The 22,337-nt window shown below is 41.6% G+C and overlaps 1 protein-coding gene across 2 annotated transcripts in view; it reads right to left on the bottom strand.

The window, feature by feature from the left end:
- The window catches only part of MORC3 (MORC family CW-type zinc finger 3), a 42,727-nt gene extending 28,844 nt beyond the window's left edge, over window positions 1–13,883 (bottom strand). Inside the window, exons 1-5 of one of the 2 annotated variants that reach the window (XM_039228696.1) lie at window positions 13,404–13,883; window positions 3,784–3,856; window positions 2,292–2,424; window positions 1,216–1,430; window positions 496–643 (exon numbers count right to left, since the gene is read on the bottom strand). In XM_039228696.1, coding sequence (XP_039084627.1) covers window positions 496–643; window positions 1,216–1,430; window positions 2,292–2,424; window positions 3,784–3,856; window positions 13,404–13,442 — 608 coding nt within the window. In that variant the 5' untranslated portion in view covers window positions 13,443–13,883. The remainder of the gene's footprint in view (window positions 1–495; window positions 644–1,215; window positions 1,431–2,291; window positions 2,425–3,783; window positions 3,857–13,403) is intronic. The other variant, XM_039228704.1, reaches the window with a different exon arrangement.
- Window positions 13,884–22,337: the final 8,454 nt, after the last annotated feature.

Below are 22,337 nucleotides of genomic sequence, written 5' to 3'. Positions count from 1 at the left end.
AAAAAAACCTTATTTGCAAATGATTTTATCCTCACAAGGATACAAAACTTTAGCAACGGAGGCCTCAAATACCTTTTCTCACCAGTTGTTAAGCTCATGCTTAGCTTTAACTCATGGACAAAGACTTCTCTTCCTAATTTACACAAGCTAGGGCTTGTCAGGTGAGATATTATCTTCCCATTTCTTTCTTTTTTTTTTTTTTCCTTTCTTTTTGAGGAGAGGGGCAGAAAAACAGAAAGTGAGGATTGGCCTCTCTGGATACTGAATACGCAGGGCTAGGAAATTTAGTTTTAATAATATGAAATTACCTCGAATTGAAGCCTAAGTGGCCTCTATAAAACACTCTTAGAAAAGACAAATTATTATCTATGCCAAAAATGAGTACCTTCCCAAGTATTTCTATTCTGTACAAACATGGATCAATATAACACAACTATTTTTGCACCAACAGTTCACTTCTCACGCACGTAATCCCTAGCTCAGGTCGACATTTACCTTCTAAGGTTCCAAATGATGATCCTTGTCCCCTTCTTACCCATGATAGCATCAAGTTCTGCCAGTAATTTCTGTTCCGTAGAAAACAGAGAATGTTCCAGAATTGCCGCAAGGCTTGCTTTTGATTCTGTTAAATTTATCATCTGTCGTATATCCTAAGTTAAAGACTTACACCAACAACATATTTTTCATCGAAACTCAAACTTCAAAACCACCACCACAACAAAAAACTATTTCCTAAACTAATACCTAAGTTTTAAAACTACAGTTTGAGTTCAGATGAACACCAAGAAAGGTGAAGTAGGAGCAAGTTTATTACGATTCCTAACTAACTTCATAGTCCCTAGTATCTGAACGTGTTTTATCAAGACACAGAGGACATGTTCCTAAAGATACCTTGCTTTTCCTGGTCACTAGGGAAAATTTCCAGGCAGGCCGCACATCTTATTGGACAGAACACAACCGGAATACAGAGAGCTACAGGGAGCTGAGCACAGAGCACAGCCACCCCGCGTCAGCGGTTTCCACGGCACACTTCCAACAGGAGACAGAAGGGGACACGGGGCTGCCGCGGACGCTGAGAGGCAGTGGACAGGAACAAGGGCTACAGTGCAAAGTGAGACTGAAAAAACGAGAATCTGGAGGAGGGCAAAAGGAGGGAATGGCTCAGTGTTTCTTCCGAGTTTCTCCATAGTTTCTACTTCAAATTCAAAAGGATATGGTGCTTGTTGAACGCCACGATTGGGACAACAACGTGTTCCGCTTTTATGACTTCCAAGTAGGTCTGGGACAAGAAGCCCACACTCATGCTTTCTCCATTTTTGGTAAATACGATGGCATCTTTACCCAAACGCATAGAACCTGACTTGAAGCCATTCCCATACAAGCCAACTGGGACATGACCATTCATGGTGACTTTGTCACTGAAGCCAAAGCTAAAAAGAAAACAAAAAGGATTTTAAATATATGAATATATAATCTTCATTTTTTTATTTCAAAAACTATAATATCAAGTAAAAAAGCTGAGTATAAATGTTAGTCTCATCCTTCCTAGTTGCATTTTGAGGCGTTTCCCCACCTTTGAAAAGGAGAAAACCAAACCCACACTGCAGGGCAAGGGTGACACACAGAACCGGGAGGAGCTCGCTGCCTGGCATGCCCTGCCCCGGCAGCTGAGTTCTCATGGGGCTCCGGGGACCCTTGAGATTTCAGCCCATGAAATTTTCTCTAAATGTGAAGGATCTCCTGAATCTGAGCAAGCCCACTGTGGTATGATTACTAATGGCATCCAGTGGAACATGTATTTGAGGGACAGTGGAAAGGGCTCGGCTGCCTTATTACTCTGTATATCTGGCCTATGTACCTCAGTTTCCCTTTCATGCACATTTGGCTTCATACTGACATGCTATTCTATGACCCTAGAGCCCAAGGCTTTATGACTATTTTATCTTGCTCCCTTACCCTCTGAATACCTTTAATATTACTCCCCACTAAAAGTGGCATTTAATGGCAACACTGGTTAAAACTAATTAACGCTAAAGTATAAATAACTGATATCAATGTTACCACCCTGAAGGAATGGTGGAACTTTAGATAAATCAGACATGGCGGGGGACGGTGAGAATGGTAGGGACTATCTAATAATCAGCAGAAGATGATGAGAAGATTTGAGAACAACATGCACTGTGAGTACAACATGTCGTGTTTAAAGAACAAAAACCACGGGCAATTAAGTATGATACGTGAAACTCCTGGGTAAAAGCAAAGCTTTCAAGAAATGTGACATTTTTACATACCTTAGCATTTTATGTAATTTATCTGAAGTCATACCATTCCCATTATCAGTGAATGTCAAGCATATATGGTCATTTATCACTGTTTTGTCAATCCATATCTGTTTAGCATTCACATCGGGATCGTAAGCATTATCTGAGAAACAAAAGTTTCGAGAAATTCTGACTTTGCATTTTAAAGAACAATTAATTCAGACAATCCTTTAACAAGCAACATATTTATTAAAATTTTAAAAAACTGAAATGTTTAGGGAACTCCTAAGACTTGAAAACACGAACCTAAACTGCAGCTTGCTATACATGATTCATTGATCATTACAGAATTAACTCTTTCCGAAGCCCCCCATCTGTTATGTAGAGAACAAAGATTGGTACCGACTGTACTGAAAACGTACAAACGAGAAGAATTACTGCACCAATGAGATGATCAAGACAGGGAGGTCATCTGCCCAAGTGAGTGAGAAACTGAGAGCTGAGTGTCAACTAGCACTACAAGTTGACACAGAGGGAATGCAATAGGGTTACTGAATAAATAGGAAAGCAGTGATGTCTTCTGCTAAATTGGATACACAGATGAAATTTTACCTTCTACACAGTTCTTCAAATTGTGGCCCTCTCAATCTAACCAAAGTTTCTGGTGGCTTTTACATTTCTATGATCTCTGTACAGATCCCCACTTAACACTCTTGTTTAGCATCCTTGTTTGTCTCAGAATAGGGAAGTGGGAAGGAATACATAAAAAAAAAAAAAAATGAAAAAAATGTCAACAGAAGCAGTAATAACGTCAGCTTCTGAACTAAGTTCCACTTGAATATCCCTGATTAAAAATGCTTTCTGAGGTATATTTTGAAATCGTTATGACTAGACATAAATAATAGTTCTCAAACTATCCTTCTATAAGGCAGCCTACAATTAAAATCAAATAATCTTTTTAAATAAACACTTCAGGGAAAACACTCTAATGCATGAATCTTCCAGAGGAAAAAAATCAAGACCCCCTAATGCAAATCTGATCACAATCTTGCCTCTTTTCTCATATTCATTAAAACATTATTAAAATACAATACTATAACCAATCAATCTATTGGAGGAAACAAGAACTTATTATCACAAATCAAACATAACATTAATCCCCCTACTTGCCAACATCAGAAAAACAAATCCATTGTTATATACTTTCTAGCTATTAAAAAACACAATTCCTATTTTAGCAATAGATCAATTTCTTTTATAATCAGAATTATACTATTTTCAATATAAATGTTTTATGAATTTAGCAAACTATTTTAATAGTAATACAGGGAAGGTTGGGGAGCAATTAATTTGACATTGATTTGAATAGCTGTTATACTAGATTAACATTTACCAATGGTATATCATTCAAGATCTACCTGTTTTATTAAACAGCACATCTGCATATTATTTTTCAATGAAAAGTTTTTTAAAACCTCAATTACAAGCAACAGATTATACATGAAATGTCAATTTTACATACCTATTAATTCAGCAACTGCACTGAATGGCCAAGTGTGACTAGTAGAATTTGTATGTAAAAACTTCGGGCAAAGCTGAAACAAACCAATAATTCATGTAAATTATTTCAAGCCTTTTTTTTTTTTTTTAAACATTTACTCATTTTGAGAGACAGAGACAGAGCATAAGCAGGTGGGGGGCAGAGAGAGAGGAAGACACAGAATCCAAAGCAGGCTCCAGGCTCTGAGCTGTCAGCACAGAGCCCAGTGAGAGGCTTAAACCCACAGGCTGCGAGATCATGACCTGAGCCAAAGTCAGACGCTCAACCAACTGAGCCACCCAAGCACCCCTTTCAAGTCTTACACTTGAGAACAGAAAGCAATATAATTTTCTGTCCCTGGGTTACACAATAATACTGAGACCAAGGAAAACTTGTAGCTGCTTGCTTCAGGATACACCTGGAAGATATAACCTAGAAGGTAAGATTCCTGGAAGGCTGTGTGAATCAATTAAATAGTTCACTCATCAAGACTTGCTTCAAAACTCTTGCCTCCTTGGGTCCACCGTTCCAAAGCTGTGATACCATAAACTGTCCAATCAGAAAGTTACTCTCCTTGCAAGACCCACCTCAAAATTACTGTGAAAACACAACTAAGATTTTGCCAAGGGGGTGTTCTCTCCTGAGTGCATTAGGTTTAGTAAACTTAACTTCATGTATGAATCAACAGGCTTTTCTAGTGGTCTCTTTGAAAAATCAATTATTTGATACCTTTTTATTTACTCCAAGTGCATTACAGTTCAACTGTGGCAGTGGAGTACATCTATCAACCCTTTTTACACAATGTCAAAAGAAGTTCAAGTGCAACAAACGTTATTAATTTCCAAGGATTTTAGGCCTGATTTTATTCCCAGTAATACAGTTAGAGGACTATGCCAATCCACCTCACACAATAGAGGATTCTCCAAAATTCCTTAGTACTATATATCTCAAATGTATTAAAAATGTACAAGTGGCTTTGAAAGGCCGAGGCTTGAAAATTTCAATATGCAGAGAGTTTACATGTAATGGGTATTTTGTGTTCCTTCTGAACAGATCATCTCACATAAGGGAATAAAAGAGAGAGGACACTTTATTTAATGTGAAGAGCTCTGGGAATGTGATGAGATTATACATCAAACCAGCTGTGTTTGTAGTGTTCAGCTGCTGCCACAAGGTGTCAGAAAGAGATTGACTTTTCCTCCATCCACACTTGATTTTAGACAATTCCCAAACATCCACTCACCATCAGACTGAAGTACACACGTGAGAAGTGAAATTCTGTAGAAGAGCAGTCTTTACAGCGGAGCAGGGCACACATTCACGTAATACGGAGCGTGAGTAACTCAGCCTTGCTACAGCATACATTGCAAAGAGGTTTTAATAAAAATAAATTTCCAGATCTTCATCTTGCACAAGAGGCCTTTTCTCAAATTAATCTACCTGAGGACTGTGCCAGGGATCAGCCACCAGGAGGCTCTTCGTGTCCCAGCCCCTCCCCTTGTGCAATTACCATGCTACCAGTTATACAAGAATGGTATGCTCCTCACCTGTTCTGGTTTTATAAAGGGGCAGGGCTTTAGAATGTGAAACCTCTGCCAAAGGAGATGATTAATTAACTACCATAATCCCTTAGAGCATCTATCTTTGCTCTGTTTTATACATTTCTGTTAGACATGAAGTCTGGAGTTAGAAATGGTGCATTTTGAATTTCAGATGTATGGCAGAATGTGATAGTGGTAATGTCAATTTTCATGTAATGTCTCCATCCTATACATCAATTCCAAACTGAAATAGCACACGTTGTTCTTGAGCAAGAGTCCCGGGACAGCAAAGCAAAGGTAGCATCAGTAAGAAATAACGAATAGTAAGTGGTTTTTTGGATATTTAGACATGAGCAATTATTTTCAATTATTCTTTAAAGAATATTTTAAATGTTTTTCTTATTTATTTTGAGACAGAGGGAGAGAGAGAGAGAGAGCAAGTGTGCGAATGGGGGTAGGGAAGGAGAGGGAGGGAGAGAGAAAATCCCAAGCAGGCTTTGCACAGAGCCCAACTCCAGACTCAAACTATGACATCATGACCTGAGTCAAAATCAAGAGTCAGATGCTTAACCAACTGAGGCAGCCAGGCGCCCCTCACTTATTCTTTTTTTTTTTTTTTCTAGGAGAGAGAGAGACAGCATGAGCAGGGGAGGGTCAGAGAGAGAGGGAGTCACAGACTGAAACAGGCTCCAGGCTCTGAGCCGGCAGTCAGCACAGAGCCCGACCCGGGGCTCGAAGCCACGAACCGCGAGATGCTGACCTAAGCGAAAGACGGACGCTTAACCGACTAAGCCACCCAGGCGCCCCTCCCCTCACTTATTCTTAATTCTCATCTCTCGAACATATCATTAGCTAGGAGGGGGGAAAAACACCCTGGGGCAGCCAAAGCAGTAATATCCAGACACACAGACCCACAGACCCACACATGCACACACGCACACACACAGAATGTTTACCTAGGTGTGTGATCTTGGGCAAGAAGCTTAACCTCTGTGCCTCAAGTTCCATCATCTATGAAAATGAGGATGATAAACATCAGTTTACCAGGCTGTCAAGAATATTAAGTAACTTAATATTTATAAAATGCTTCTAAGATCAATGGAAACATAGTAAGCACTGTGTGTATTCTTTAAAAAAAAAAAAAAAAAAGGTAAGTATTCCTTAAAGGCACAACTGAGCTCACATAAAAATAAAAATGAGGAAAATCCTTAATGGCTTCAAGTAAAAAAGGAATTAAAAATAAGGTTTGATAATGAGGATGCAATGAGTGAGGTGTTTAACTGGAATACAAAGATTTTGGTTTTAACTGTGACTCAGGGATAGATTTGGAAGTAAAAGCCTCTCTCCCCATCCCGCTCCCCCTCCATTAGCAGAGGAGGGGTGGGAATCTGCCTAATGGGGAAGCTTGTCTGTTTTGGTCTGGATGCCTTTAAAAAAAAAAAAAAAAAAAAGTAACACGAAGTTCTGTAAAAAAAAGGCATGCCTTCACTTGCGTTAAGTGCTTCAATTTATATAATCCGCAGAACTACTATGGAGAAACAAGGCTCAATCAGACAGCATAGGATTCCCTGTATCATTATTTGGGGGAATACTTGAGTACACCCAGGTATTAAGTATTTTATTTATCTAAAACAACATTTAAGGGAATAATCCACCAGGAGAAAAATGTTAGTGGATAAAATACATTAGTACTAGACATCACCCCTACCCCCAAACATTAGGAAACACACACAGAAAAACAAGATGCTCTGAAGACTACAGAGATATTTTAAAGAATCAATAAAACTTTCAGAATCAACAGTCACACATTTTAAAAATCTGTTAAATACAGAACTTTTTGGAAGCCTGAACACATAGAGTGTTTACCTATGCTCCCACCTGAAATTGCTCTGTAATGGGGGGGGGGGTATAAACCCAGAAGAACAAAAAATCAGAGAAGTGATGGATAATAGCACACAGAATAGTGAGTAGTTTGGGTAGTGACAACTGATTAAATAGCCTGTAAAGAGTGAAGTCTGAAACCTACAGGAGATGGGAAACGGGAAACGAAACCAGAAGCAGACCAGGAACCTTGGCCGAACTCCAGGAAGCCTCAGGAATTAGACATTTGTGGCTCTGAAATCAAAGGTACTAGAGGCTGTATGAAAACAAGACAGGTTTGGGGCGCCCCATGGCTCAGTCGGATAAGCATCTGACTTCGGCTCACGTCACAATCTCAGGGTTTGAGGGTCTGAGCCCCACAGCGGGCTCTGCCCTGACAGGGTGGAGCCTGCTTGCCCCTCCCTTGCTTATGCATACGCTCGGCGCGCTCTCTCTCAAAATAAACAAACATCCAAAAAAAAAAAAAAAGCAGCAGCAGCAGCAGTGAAGATTCCCCCCAGTTCCTTCTTTCATCCTGCAACTACTCTAAGCAACCCAGCAGAAAGTGGGCGCTCGGTTCTCTGGAGCAAGTGATGATGGCAGCTCAGGGACAACTAAAACGGGTGGGTTAAAGGCAAGTCAGCAAACAGCCCAGAAATACCCCCCCTCCCCCCCCCCCATGGATGGCCAAATGATCTTCCACAAGTGCGTACAGACCATTCAATGGGGAAGGGACAGTCTTTTAAATAAACAGTGCTGGGAAAGCTAGATGTCTATATGCAAAAGAATCAAGTTGCACGTTACCTCACATTATACAGGAAAAAAAAAACTTAAAATGGATCAAAGATCTAACGTTAAGAGTTAAAACTATAAAACTCTTAGAAGAAAGCATAGGGGAAGAGTTTCAGGACACTGGATTTGGATCTTGGCTAGGACACCAAAAGCACAGGAAGCAAAAAAGATCGATTGTACTCTATCAAAATTTAAAACGTCTGCACATTAAAGGGTACAACCGACAGAAGGAAAAAGCAATCTACGGAATGGGAAAAATATCTGCAGATCCAGTATGTGGTACAAGGTTAATATCCAGAACACATAAAGAACTCCTACACAAATCAACACCAAAAGGACTAAAAACCTAAATAGTTGGCAAAGGACTTGGATATTTCTCCAAGGATGGCACACAAGTGGCCACTCAACACAAGGAAAGATGCTCAACATCACTAATCATTAGGGAAATACAAATCAAAAGGACAGTGAGATACCACCTCACACTCATCAGGATGGTATTATAAAAGTAAGCATAGAACTGTCATGGTCCAGCAGTTCCACCAGGGGGTATATACTCAAAAAGAAACGACAGCAGGATTTTGAAGAGACTATCTGTATACCCGTATTTACAACACTATTCACAAGAGCCAAAATGTGGAAGCAACATAAACGTCCATCAATGAATGGATAAACAAAATGTGGTATATTCATACACAGGAATATTTTTCGGCCTCAAAAAGACAAGACATCTGGACACTTGCTACAACTAACCACCTTGAGGACATTATGCTAAGTGACATAAACCAGTTACAAAAGGGCAAATAATTGATTATTACACTTCTATGAGATACACACAGTAGTCAGATCCGCAGAAAGCAGAATGGTGGTTGCTAGGGGCTGTGGGAAGGGAAATGAAGAATTATTCTTTAATGGGTATAGAGTTTTAGATCTGCAAGATGAAAAGAGTTCTGGAGACTGTACAACAAAGTGAATGTATCTAAAGATTTTTTTTTAAGGTTTATTTTTGAGAGAGAGCGCGTACCTGCGCTTGCATGTGGGGGGAGGGGAGGGTGCAGAGAGAAAGAGAGACTGAGGATCCAAAGTGGGCTCTGCACTGATAGCAGAAAGCCCAATGCGGGGCTGGAATACCTGAACCCTAAAGACTATGACCTGAGCCAAGTGGGGCTTTTAACCGACTGAGCCACCCAGGTGCCCCACGCTGTGAATGTATGTAACACTACTAAGCTGTACACTTAAAAATGGTTAAGATGGTAAATTTTAAGTGAAGTGTATTTTACCACAGTAATAAAGAGATAAATACCAAGACATCAAGCTGAACAATGTTGAGCCTCCAGAAGAGCTAGAAGCCAGGATTGTATATGCCCTGGGAAGAGACTAGATGCCGAATTCCTCTCTGGAAAATAGAATGATTTCTAAAAGTTCCATTTGGTTCTTTTATTACAAGTTGGGCCAAGTCTTTCTGGATAGCATCTTATTTTGGTTGTTCTCCCTTTTTAAAAAAGTTTATTTTATATTTTATTAAGTTTTTATTTAATTCTAGTTAGTTAACATATGTTGTAATATTGGTTTCAGATGTACAATATAGTTGATGCAACACTTCCATTTAACACCTGCAGCTCATCACAAAATTTTAAGTTATTTTAAACAAATTTTTTTAACACTTCCATTCTTTAGGGTCTTACAAATACTGACATAGGGTGCCCCAAACACAACACAACTGATTCCTTCCTATCTGGTCACCCAACACTGAAGCCCACCAAAGGGGCTCTACTCATGTATGAAGTAGCTTTTAGCGTCCAGTCAGCTTTTAGTGTCTCTAGTTAACAGCACATTAACTATCTCCAGACATTTGAGACTGTGTAAAACTAGAAATAAAAAACACACAGAAAAAGGAATAAAGTAGTGGAAATGCAGTGAGCCAAAGGAAACTTCAAAAATACTATGATCAATATGCCCAGCAATAGCAACTATTTTGTCCAGGGAAGATTCTAAAAAGACATTCAGAGAATAAGATAGTGTTTATAGTATTTAAATAAATGGTAAGAGCAAGGCAGGAGAACAAATGGAGAAAAATCTCACAGTAAAGAAAATACAATGAGAAGGAAAACGGGAGACAACAGAGAACAGAAAAACAAAATTTGTCTAATACATGAGCAAACTTTCCTGATTATTAAGGACTTAGTTTCTAGCCTAAGTGCCCAATACAATGCACAGAACTCTGTTACAATAAAGCATGCCTTTAAAATTCTAAGTCATTTCTAATTTAGAATTACAGACCCAGCTAAATGATAAATAAAGAGCAAACAATATATTTCCAAGAAAAGACCTAAAACTTTTTTCTTCCCGTGTACTCTGCTCTCAGGAAGGATGGATGGGCTCCACCACTACCAGGAACAAAAACAGCAAGTATTTGCTGAATGCTTACTACATGCACAGGCCTTTTATATGTATTTGCTCCTTTAAGGTTTAAAACCACCCTTTGAAGTGCGTAAACTATGCCCACCCTTCGGACTGGAAGCTCGGGCATAGACAGTAAGTAACTGCCAAGGTTACATGTCCAGTTGTCAGTCAGGATTTGAACCCAGGCAAGTGAGCTCCAGGGCCCATGCTCTCAGTCACTAACCTGTTGTCCCACCCAAGGGAGTAAACCCTGAAAGAGGAATATGTGGGATGGAGATCCAACAAAAAGGGGAAGGAAATTTCCAGAAAAATGATAAAGGGAAGTCCCCAAAACACAAGTGAGCCAACAAAACGGACAAAATATTGGGTGTGCTTGAACACATCTGGAAAACATTTTCCAGTTCTGTGAAAGTGGATGAAGGAGTGATCAGTACAGAGCCAATCTATGCAAACAAAATACAATTAACTTAAGAAAAACAAAAAGCTGTACAGCAAAGAAAATGCAATCATAATTCTGTTTGGCTCATTTGTGAATTACGGTAAAAGTGATAAATCATATAGTAATTCAACAAAATGAGAGATGCATGCATTGGAAGGATGGGAGGAGGTGAAGAGAGTGTACAGGAGTCAGTTAAATCCACAGCAGGACTCCTGGAAAATAACAAATGATACCAGCGTTTTTTATTTAGAAATATGGAGGCAAAAAGCAACAATTTAAATGTTTTTGTCACTCTGCAGTTCATTCTAGGATCTCTCAACCTCCTAAATTAAAAAAAAAAAAATTACATACATTATTATGGTTCACCCCTGTGCCTTAGGTTCTATAACTTTTGACAAATACATAAACTCATTAATTCCTAGACTCTCCTAATGAAAACATTTGAGAGCAATACGCAACAATGAGCAGGGCTGTATTCCAATGAAACTTTATAGAAACTGAAATGTCTATGTCACATAACTTTTGTATGTTACAAAATATTCTTTGATTTTTTTTCCAACTGTTTAAGGATCATTCTTAGCTTATGGGTCAGACAAAGACGGGTGGCAGGCTGGATTTGGCCCATGCGCTGTAGTTTGCCAATTCCTATACTAAAGCAAAGAGATGGGTGGAGATACAGTCTAGAAGCTGCAGATGGGGAGATTTCCCTCAATGGGGTTTCAAAGAGCCCATATTAGCCACAAAAGAAAGATCTAGCACAAGGACAGCTGTTTCACCCAGACAGCCAACTAACAAAACTGGTCTCTTAATACCGTTTTGACCCTCATCTTTGCTCCCTTTATCACCTCAATCTAGAAGAGCCTGAGACAGCAACACTGCAGGGGGCAGGGAAGGGAGAAGAGAATCCAAGTGTAGACATAGGACCAAACCAGTTGACTCCTTTTCCCTACTATACGATTCTGGTTCAGAAGGTGGCCCAATCTGGGAAGCGGATGGGCCAGGCATTAAATTGAATAAGAGATTTTAAATTAGATGAGGTCACACTTCAGAATACCTGAGGCTAACTGGAATGTTATTACATCCGCCCGGATTCACTCGGCATGGGAAAGGATCACTAGCAAATAATATTTAAAGCCAGAGATAAGAAGAAAATTTTCTCCATATTCAAACTACTGTATACTATCTCATTCAATACGCCAGTTATGTAACCAAAAGACCTTTATTCAGTATGGGGAAAGAATGCTTATAGGTCAATAAAAATTTCTCCAAGAGAAAACAGAAAAATGGGCAAAGGATATAAAGAGGCATTTTAATATTTATTTTATTTTTGAGAGAGAGAGCACACCCGTTCTTGAGTGGGGGAGGGGCGGGAGAAGGGGGGGAGACAGAATCTGAAGCAGGTTCCAGGTTCTGAGCTGTCAGCGCCGAGCCCAAGGGGGCTGGAACTCACTGTGAGATCATGACCTGGGCTGAAGTCAGACACTTAACCAACTGAGCCACCCAGGCGCCCCATAAATAGGTTTGTTTTTTTTTTTAAAGAGTCAAATGTTAATAACTTTTAACTTCACAGTCACGGAAACGTAAAGTAAACCCATGTACACTTCACATTCATCATACAAGAAAAATTGTCAAGTCCAACAATACCAGGTGTGGGTTACGAATCTGATTAAATCCAGAAAAGTCACAGGGCAATGCACCATTTTTACAGCAATGACATTACCACCACCCTCCCGATTGTTCAATTTAACCAGACTAAGGTAGACATTCTCTGGCAAGAGTAACCAACCTCAAAAGAGGAGATATACTTTTGCATACCACCACCAACTTTCTAAGGATAATCAGGTAGGGAAGCCACGCCCACATTTCAGGAGGTGAAATTTTTAATTCTAGAGTGCGACCGCTCCCTACGACTTAGGACTCCTAGATACAAGAAATGCTGGAGCACTTCCAAGAACGCCCCGAAACAGACACGACCGAAAGGCTACAGGAAACGGGAGAGCCCAGTGACCCGGTGATTTGGGCCCGAGGGCTTAACTGGAGGGAAGCGGCAGGAATGTAAACGGATCAGGAAGACTCGTTCCGGCTCGCTTCACCCCATCCCACTACCTAAAGGTCAAGGCCGCCTGGCATTTCGGGCCGCAATCTGCCGCTGTCGCTCCCTCCCGCTCCGGGGCACCCCGCGGGCCCGCAGGCCAGGAAGGGTCAGGGGCCCCGATGTCCGAGGGGCGGGCGACCGGGCCACCGAGGCCTCGCCCTCGGACGACAGCTGCGAGGCAGCCAGGAGGGAGCCGGGAGGAGGGGCCGCGGCCCCGGCCCGCCCAGAAGCCGCGAGGGCAAACAGAAACCGAGCGCGGAAGAAACGGAACGCAGCCCGGCCCGCGCCGCCCGACCCTGCCCGCCGCCGAGCGGCTCCGCCGACGGGAGCGAGATGGCCGCCCCCTCCCCCGGCCCCGCCGCGGCCCCAGCCGCCGCGCCGACAATTCGCCACCGCCCACTGCCTGCCCCCCCTCGCTTGCCCGCCTGCCCGCCCTCCTGGGACACGGCCCGCTCCACCCCTCGCGGCTGCTCACCGCGCTGAGGCGGATCCCGCTGGGTGGCTGCGCCGCCATCTTGAGCGAGCTACAAAGCCAGGACCGGCCTCGGCCCCAACCCGACTGGGAGGCGGCCGGGAAGACTGTTGGGTCGGCTGGGCCCACCCACTTCCGGGGCGGGGCGCGCGGTCGCCCCGCCCTCTCACTTCCGCCTCAGGCGCAGTTGTATGGAAGGCTGTGGGGAAGGTAAATTGAGGCCGGTTTAAACCAAGAACTGGGCTCCCAGCGCCGAGCCCTGCAGGCGTAGGGCGCATGCGTGAGACGGGCGGGCGCGAACCTGTAGCTGCGATAACTGGACCTGGAGACTTGAGCGTCTGGAATTTGAAGCCTGTCGGGACGTGAGCTGGGGCGCAGAGAAGTGCACTCGAAGCCCCTGACCGGGCTGGAAGTGAATTGCAGTAAAAAAAAGCCATCCCATGCCCACCTGTGACCGTGTGATTCGATACCTTGTTAACGAAATGTAGATTTTGTACATTTTGGATTTGCCCTGGAAATTACCATCCATCCTTATGAAAAGAGTCCTTTCTTGCATGCACGTTTATTCGGTGTCGACTAGGAGCCAGGCACTGGGCTAAGTGAGGAGGCTGTGGAAATGAATAAGTATAGGGTTGCTCCATATTGCAGGTTGGAATGGAAAGGTTTTTAAAAAATATCCATTTAGGTTTTTTGCTTTTTGTTTTTCCTTTGATCTCTTTGTCCTGATTTGGGTAAGTTTAAGCACCTGTCAGGTCTCCGACACTTGGTCTTGTTTCATTTAAAACAAAATTTTTAATGCTTATATTTGAAGGCGAGAGAGACGGCGAGAGTGGGGAGGGTCAGAGAGGGAAACACAGAGTTGGAAGCAGGCTCCAGGCTGTCAGCGCAGAGCCTGATGCAGAGCTGGAATTCACAGGCTGTGAGATCCTGACTTCAGCCAGAGTCTGATGCTCAGCCGACTGAGCCACCCAGGCGCCCCTACTTTTTTTTAGCTAAAAAAAAAAAGTTATCCCATTTCTCCCACCCGCTTCCCATCTATTGCGTTTTTTAACTGTAATATATTTTCTTTGTAAAAATGCAATTAATATGGAGATATAAAACATAAAATTGACTCCCAATCTCTTCACCAGAATGTATAAACAATTTGGTATACATTAGTCCAGGCTTACTATATACTAAATACTATTTCCAATACAGATAGTTATCCCCCCACCCGCATCCCCGACCGCCACTTATCACAGCTCTACTTAGGGTTTGCGGACTTTACCGCGGTGTGGAAATGATAGCATTCGTTAAAAACTATACTTGAGGAGCCTGGGTGGCTCAGTCGGTTAAGCGTCCGGCGTAGGCTCAGGTCATGATCATACGGTTCGTGGGTTCGAGCCCTGCGTCTGGCTCTGTGCTGACAGCTAGCCTGGAGCCTGTCTTTGGATTCTGTGTCTCCCTCTCTCTCTCTGACCCTCCCCTGCTCATGCTGTTTTCTTCTCTCTCTCTCAGATATAAATTTAAAACATTAAAAATTTTTTTAAAAAGAAACTGTACTTGATATTTTGAATTTTGCTCTTTTGCTGACGTGAAAATTAATATCCGGAAACCTCAGTGAAGTGGAGTCGGGGGTTTGGGAAAGGGAACTCTCCCTCCCTATCACTCCTTGTCAATTGCAGGCCCAACAGGAAGAGACTGTCTTGACATTGCCGGGACTGGACCTTGCTGCTTGGTACTACTTTACTATGGGGGATGGGGAGGAGAAGAAGAAAGCCTTACCTTATCTCCCACACCGCTGAAAGAGCTCAGCCAAGACACTATACTTTGAACTCCCAATTTACTCCAGTGGACTTTTTGGTTTCTAACAGCCTTCCCAACCCACCCATTTTCTCCTTAAGAAAGGGTACCTCTCCTTTATTCTCTGGAATCACCTAGGGTTTTGCCGCAACTTGTTTGTCCCGGATTGCAATTCTCTCTTATTCTTAAATAAGCCCAATTTTGCCAGTAAAACAACTGGCGGTTTTTATTTTACTTTTTAAAGATTCACACTGGGCTAGCAATATCCGGTTTGATCCTCTCTCATATGCTGGGTAGCAGCAAGCTATCAGCCATTGCTATCCAGTCAGCCATGCTATCAAAATGAACAGTCCACACACTTAACAACCATTGCACTCATACAAAGTCTGTTTTTCCCTTTCAGTACAGTATGTAAACAATGAGATATCCAACACTTTCTTATAAAATAGGCTTTGTTTTAGTTGATTTTGTCCAACTGTAGGCTAGCGTTAAGTGATCTGAACACATTTAAGGTGAAGCTAGGCTAAGCTATGATGTTCTGTATGTTTAGGCTTATTAATATGCATTTTTCAACCTATGATTTTTTTAAAAAATGTTTATTTATTTTGGGAGAGAAAGAGAGAGTGCGAGCAGGGAAGGGGCAGAGAGAAAGGGACGGGGAGAATCCCAAGCCGGCTTCATGCTCAGTGCAGAGCCCATCACAGGACTCAATCTTATGACCTCGAGATCACAACCTGAGCTGAAATCTAGAGTCGGACGCTTAACCGACTGAGCCACCCAGGCGCCCCCAACATACGATATATTTTCAACTCACAATGGGTTTATTGGGAGGTAACTCCACCATAAGTAGAGGAAGATCTGAATGCATGAAGAAATGTTGTGTTGTCACCCTTGCCACTCACCATTGGGCAAATGACATAATGTGAATCACCTAAGTCAGAGTGCTGGTTAATACCCCTTGTAATGACCTGCACTAGGTAATTTCTCGGTTCTCTCCAGCCGGGGATTGTTATGTAAGAGGCTTTTTTATCAACTCATTATTGAGAGCCTTCTTTGTGTCTGTCAATGTCAGGGCTTCAAGGATGCAGTGGTGAACAAAACAGCCAAGGTTTCCTTTCTTGAACTTATGATCTCAAGGCTGTGTTTGAGAAATTGTGGCCCATTTGTGACTTGTGAAATCAATTTGAGGGGTCTCAACTGTCGCCTTGTGGGAATCCAAACAGAATTTTAATTTACTAGTGTAGTGCTGTGTCAGTCTAGGGCTGACAGCTTGTTCACTTAGTATTATTATTCTTATTCCAACTTCTTCCCTTATTAACCTTGTGCTGCTCAGCAAATTTTGAGATGAGATTAGCCCGGATTACGTGGATGGGCCATGGATGCAATCCCAAGTATAAAACAGACACAGGGGCAACCTGGGTGGCTCAGTCTGTTAAGCTTTTGACTTTTGATTTCAGCTCAGGTCATGATCTCACACGATTCGTGAGTTTTAGCCCTGCATCGGGCTCTGTGCTGGCAGCATGGAGCCTGCTTGAGATTCTGGTCTCTCCCTCTCTCTGTCCCTACCCCTCTCATGCTTTCTCTCTTTCTCTCTCAAAATAAATAAATAAACTAAGAAAAATAGTTATATATAGACAGGGAGGGAGATGGGGTCACAGAAGGTTATCCGGCCTCCGCAGCAGACAGAGACTTGAAGATGCTATACTGCTGGTTTTGAAAAGAAGGGGTCTTGAGCCAAAGAATGCCAGGAATGCAGTTCTAGAAGCTGGAAAAGGTGAGGCAACTCTGTTCTAGAGCCCCCAGAGTTTCAGAGGGAGCAAGGCTCTGCAGATGGCTTGGTTTCAGCCCAGTGAAACTTATTTCAGACATCTGGCCTCCAGAACTGGAAGAGAAGACATTTCTGTAATTTGAAGTCCCTAAGTTTATGATAATTTGTTAGGACACCAACAGGCGTAGACAGTATATTCATGTGTAAGCAAGTACTTACCTATACACACAGATTCTTGTCCCCCCCCCCCCTTTTTAACACAATTAAGCACACTGTGGAATTCCACATTCTCAAGGCTTACTCATATTGAAAAAAATGTGAGGCATATATGTACACGCTGAGCTTACACTAGGTTGATGTACAAGGGGATTTTACAGGAAAATAAATGCCCCACCACACCCTTCTGCTGTTTGTATCAGCCAAACCCAAGCTTACATGGAAATCTTTATTTTGAAAAAAAAAAAAAAAAGAAGAAGAAGAAGAAGAAGAAAAAGGAAAAGGTGAGTTTGATGTGACCTTTTTAGTGATAGAAAACTATCTCATTTGGAGAGTGCTGTAGACTAAGTGTTTGTCTCCCTCCAGATTCATACATTGAAATCCTACCCCCGCAATGAATGTATTTGGTGGAGGCTTTGGGAAGTGATTAGGTCACAAAAGGTGGAGTCCTCATGGATATTAATGCCCTTATCATAAAAGAGGCCCTCCAGAGCTCCCTCAACTCTTGTGCGGTGTGAGGACAAGGCAGGAAGAACCAGGAAGTTACCTTGATCTTGAACTCCTAGCCTTCAGAACTGTAAAAATGAATGTTTGTTGTTTAAGCCACCCAGCCTACAGTATTTTTGGAGGATTAAGTCAAAGGAAAATCGACTAAGTCAAGGAAAGAGAAATGTTTAAAGTCCATAGAGGGATTCAAACATTTGTCAAATAAAATCTCTGCCTGATTTAATAAACACGACGTGAAATCTGGTTGCTTTCGACTTATACAGATATGCACCTTGACTTTTACATTGAACAGTATATCTTAGGGATCCTTCCAAAACTACATAAAGAAACTCCTCATGTTATTTTGCAAATTCATAACATTCTTTTTTTGAAAAAAATAATCTCTATGCCCAACATGGGGATTGAACTCATGACCCTGAGATCAAGAGTCACATGCTCTACTGACTGAGCCAGCCAGGTTCCTCCATAGCATTCCATTTTATTGATGTACTGTAATTTCTGTAGCCAATCCTTGTGCTGGTGGGCAAAGTTTGTCTCTAAAGTTTTATTATTATCGATAAGACTACAATGAATAATTTGTATGCAATTATACATGTATATGTATATCAGACAAATTCTCAAAAGTAGAGTTGTTGGGTCAAAAGATACACCCAATCATAGTCTTGATAGAAATTGCCAAATTTCCTCCAAAGAGCTTGTACTAATTTATATTCCTTTTATATGTAGAAGGGATCCTATTTTTCCCTACTACTAACACGTACTGAAATGGTCAGTGAATAATGTTTCAGAGCAATTTTGTTTTTCCTCATACTGTAAGTTTGGGCATCTTTTTACATGTGTTAAAGCCAATTGCTTTTTTGTGTGTTTGTAGAACCTCCTGTTAATTTCTTTTGCCCATCTTACTATACTTTTTCTTTTAATAGGAGTTCTTGGAATATTAGAAAAAAATAACCTTTCATAATAGGAGTCTTTTCAAATGCTTTTCTCAGTTTGCCATTTGTCTTTTACTTTGCCTATTTTTGTTTTGCAGAATTTTTAAAAGAAAGTTCATATAGTCAAAATTATTGAATTTTCACTTATGGTTTCTGGAATTTATATTAATCTAAGAAAGATCATCCCCATTCTTGGCTCATATAAATGCCTTCTCTTGATTTCTTCTAGTATTTTTATGGTTTCTTCATGGTTTCAATATTTGATCTGTTTGGAATTTATTTTGCTGAAAGATGAGAGGTATAAATCCAATTTATTTATTTTTTGTTGGCTACCCCAATACCATTTATCAGATAAGCTACCTTTCTTACCCCGTATTGGTTTGAGTACATTTTTCTATGCATTTGTGTTCATTGATGGACTTTCTGTTTTATTCTATTCATCTGCTGTCCAGTCCTGCATTGGTACCAATTATTTCAGCTTCATAATGTTTCAAGACCTACCCAGTGTAGTCCTCTTCTTTACTCGTTGTTCTCAGAAAATTTCTGGCTACTTTTGCCTATTTTTCCATATAAATTTTAGGATGAGTTTATCCTGTTAAAAAAAAACAAAACAGAAACAAAAAACTAAGTGTTGGGGCACCTGGGTGACTCAGTCGGTTAAGCATCTGACTTTGGCTCAGGTCATGATCTCACAGTTTGTAGGTTCGAGCCCTGCGTCAGGCTCTGTGCTGACTGCCAGCTCAGAGCCTGGAGCCTGCTTCAGATTCTGTGTCTCCCTCTCTCTGACCCTCCCCTGCTCATGTTGTCTCTCTCTCTCTCAGAAATAAATAAACCATTAAAAACTTTTTTAAAAATCAAAACAAAAAACTAAGTGTTGTTTCTGGGGGATTGCCTTAAATTCATAGATGAATTTACAATTTACAACTTGATGATGTTGAATCTTCCTCTTCAAGACCCAGTGAACCTTTCCTTTCACTCCAAGCCTCCTTTACTCCTTTGGAAATATTTGTCAAGGAGTTCTTAAGAAGTTTTTTTTCCCCTAAATATTTTATTATTGTTGTTATTGTAAGTGGGATTTCATCCATCTCATAACTGACCGTTTAGATAGAGATGTTGATGTCAAAAAACCCTATATTGATGTGTATATATATATATATATATTTTTTTAAGATTTTATTTTAATTTTTTAAAGTTTTTATTTATTTTGAAAAAGAGCAAGCTCAAGAGAATGAGCATGAGTGGGGGAGGGACACAGAGAGGGAGAGACAGAATCCCAAACAGGCTCTGTGCTATCAGCACAGAGCCCAGGGCAGGGCTGGAACTCATAAACTGTGAGATAACGACCTGAGCTGAATCCAAGAGTTGGATGTTTAACTGACTCAGCCACCCAGGGGCTCCCTAACGATTGTATTTCTCAAAGTGGGGCTCGAACCCAGAACTGCAAGATCAACAGTCGCATGCTCTACTGACTGAGCTAGCCAGGCATCCCTTGATGTATATATATTAACTTTTATTGACATTGAGTACCTTTAGGCCAATCATGCTCTGTGATTAATCACAAGTTCCACCTCTCTCAATCATATTAAACAATTTGTCCCTTTCCTGAAGGAATTTAGATTCCTTAACAATTAGATGGTTAACCTGGCTTATATTCAGAAACAAACGGAAAACAATTGCAAGGGAAACCTGGAAGAATATACAATCAAATGCTTATTAGTTAAGATAGTAGCTATACTATAACACAAAGAGCTCTCCAAATAGTACAGTGGTGCCCATGGTCAGGTGTTCACCCCCCCCCCACACACAGTACAGCAGTGTTTTGCTGTCAAAGAGTCCAATAAGAATTGAGGACAAGTCCATTGAAGATAGAAAAGGCAGTCTTCACACGTTTTTCAGGTGGGTTGGGCTGCTTCTGAAATCAGGTAGTTCAAGGACCACCAGCAGGGAACAGTGGGGACCCCAAGCTAAGAAGAGCGCCCTCAGGTGCCAATACTGGGTGGTCAGTGAGAAAGTAGGAGCCCCAGGGGAGTGGTTACTAGAGAGGGTCTAAGTTTGGGGCCAAAACCCCACTGTTCCCTGAGCCCCCTGCTGTCTAGTCCTACAAATTACTTTATTCAGAACCCGGGTTTACTGCCCTTTCTTCCTCCTCCAGCACCTTTATCAGAAAAATCAACCTTTATGTTCTTCATTTAGTTACCGTGGACTGCCTATATATGCCAGACCCCGAAGGAACTGAAGATGTAGGCTCTCTTCTACAGAAGGGGCACCTGCCTTGCAGCCAGTGATGGGCTATGGCATCAGTAGGTGCTTTAATAGGGTTGCCCTGTGACAATGTGCCTCGGGGTGTCTGAGGAAACGGAGAAAGAAGCAAGACTGAGGAATATAGATCTCAAAGACTGGCTCCCATATTGTTACATAAACAATTTGAGCAGGACTTGTTAGGTAAAAGAAAAGAGTGTCAAGCGGTTGTGGAAGGACATAGAGATGAAATGTAACAGATTAAAACCCTGAGTGGTTGGGGGAGACAGAGTCATTATTACAATTCCAATTTACAGTAAAATGTTGACTTTTTTTTTTTTAGACTGAAAACAGTGAAGCGCAAGTTTCTCCTTAATTTCCCACCTCCCATCTGCTTCTGGTTGATGTTGTGGAGGAAACTCAGGATGAGAAAGACATTGTTCATCACATAAGGGGAATCCCGGCTTAGACCCTCTCCTGTGCCCTCACTTGAAACTCACAGTATTTTGGGTTTTGCGTTAAAATTTTTATTGGGGTAACATATACAGAACATAAAATTTACCATCTTCACCCTTTTTCGGTACACAATCCAGTGACATTAATTACACACACATTGCAGTGTCACCATCACCACCATACATCTCCAGAAAATTTTCATCTTTCCAAACTGAAACACTGTACCCATTAGACAGGAACTCCCGCTCCTCCCTCCCCCAGCCCCTGGTACCCACCCTTCTACTTTGTGTCTATGAATTTGGCTATTTCAGGTCCCTCATGCAAGTGGAATTATCCATTGGTCCTTCTGTGACTGATTTACGTACCCTAATGTCCTCAAGGTTCATCCATGCTGTAGCATGTGTGAGAATTTCCTTCCTTTTTAAGGCTGAATGATATTCCATTGTGTGGATAGATCACATTTTGTCTGCCATTCATCTGTCAATGGAAATTTGGCTTATTTCCACTTATTGGCTATTGTGGATAATGCTGACATGAATATGGGAATACAAATATCTGAGATCCCGGGGGCACCTGGGTGGCTTAATCGGAGGAGCATCCAACTTTGGCTCAGGTCATGATCTCACAGTTCATGGGTTTGAGCCCCACATCGGGCTCTGTGCTGACAGCTCAGGGCCTGGAGCCTGCTCCAGATTGTGTGTCTCCCTCTCTTTCTGCCCCTTCCCTGCTCATGATCTTTCTCTCTGTCAAACATAAACAGTAAAATAAATCTTAAAAACCACAAATATCTGAGACCCTGGTTTCAGTTCTTTTTAGTGAAATTGCTGGATCATATGGTATTTCTATTTTTAACCCTTTGAGGAACTACTTTACACTCTCCTAGACACACAATATTAATTTTTTTTCATGTTTATTTACTTTTGAGAGAGAGAGAGAGAGAGAGAGAGAGAGAGACAGGGTGTGAGCGGGCAAGGGGGCAGAGAGAGGGAGACACAGAATCCAAAGCAGGCTCCAGGCTCTGAGCTGTCAGCACAGAGC

The sequence above is a fragment of the Hyaena hyaena genome, unplaced genomic scaffold (assembly GCF_003009895.1).
Source record: "Hyaena hyaena isolate Hyena2069 unplaced genomic scaffold, ASM300989v1 scaffold_2, whole genome shotgun sequence".
Lineage (NCBI taxonomy): Eukaryota > Metazoa > Chordata > Mammalia > Carnivora > Hyaenidae > Hyaena > Hyaena hyaena.
The sequence above is the reverse complement of the archived record's forward strand: the minus strand, read 5'-3'. Positions and strand labels throughout refer to the sequence as shown.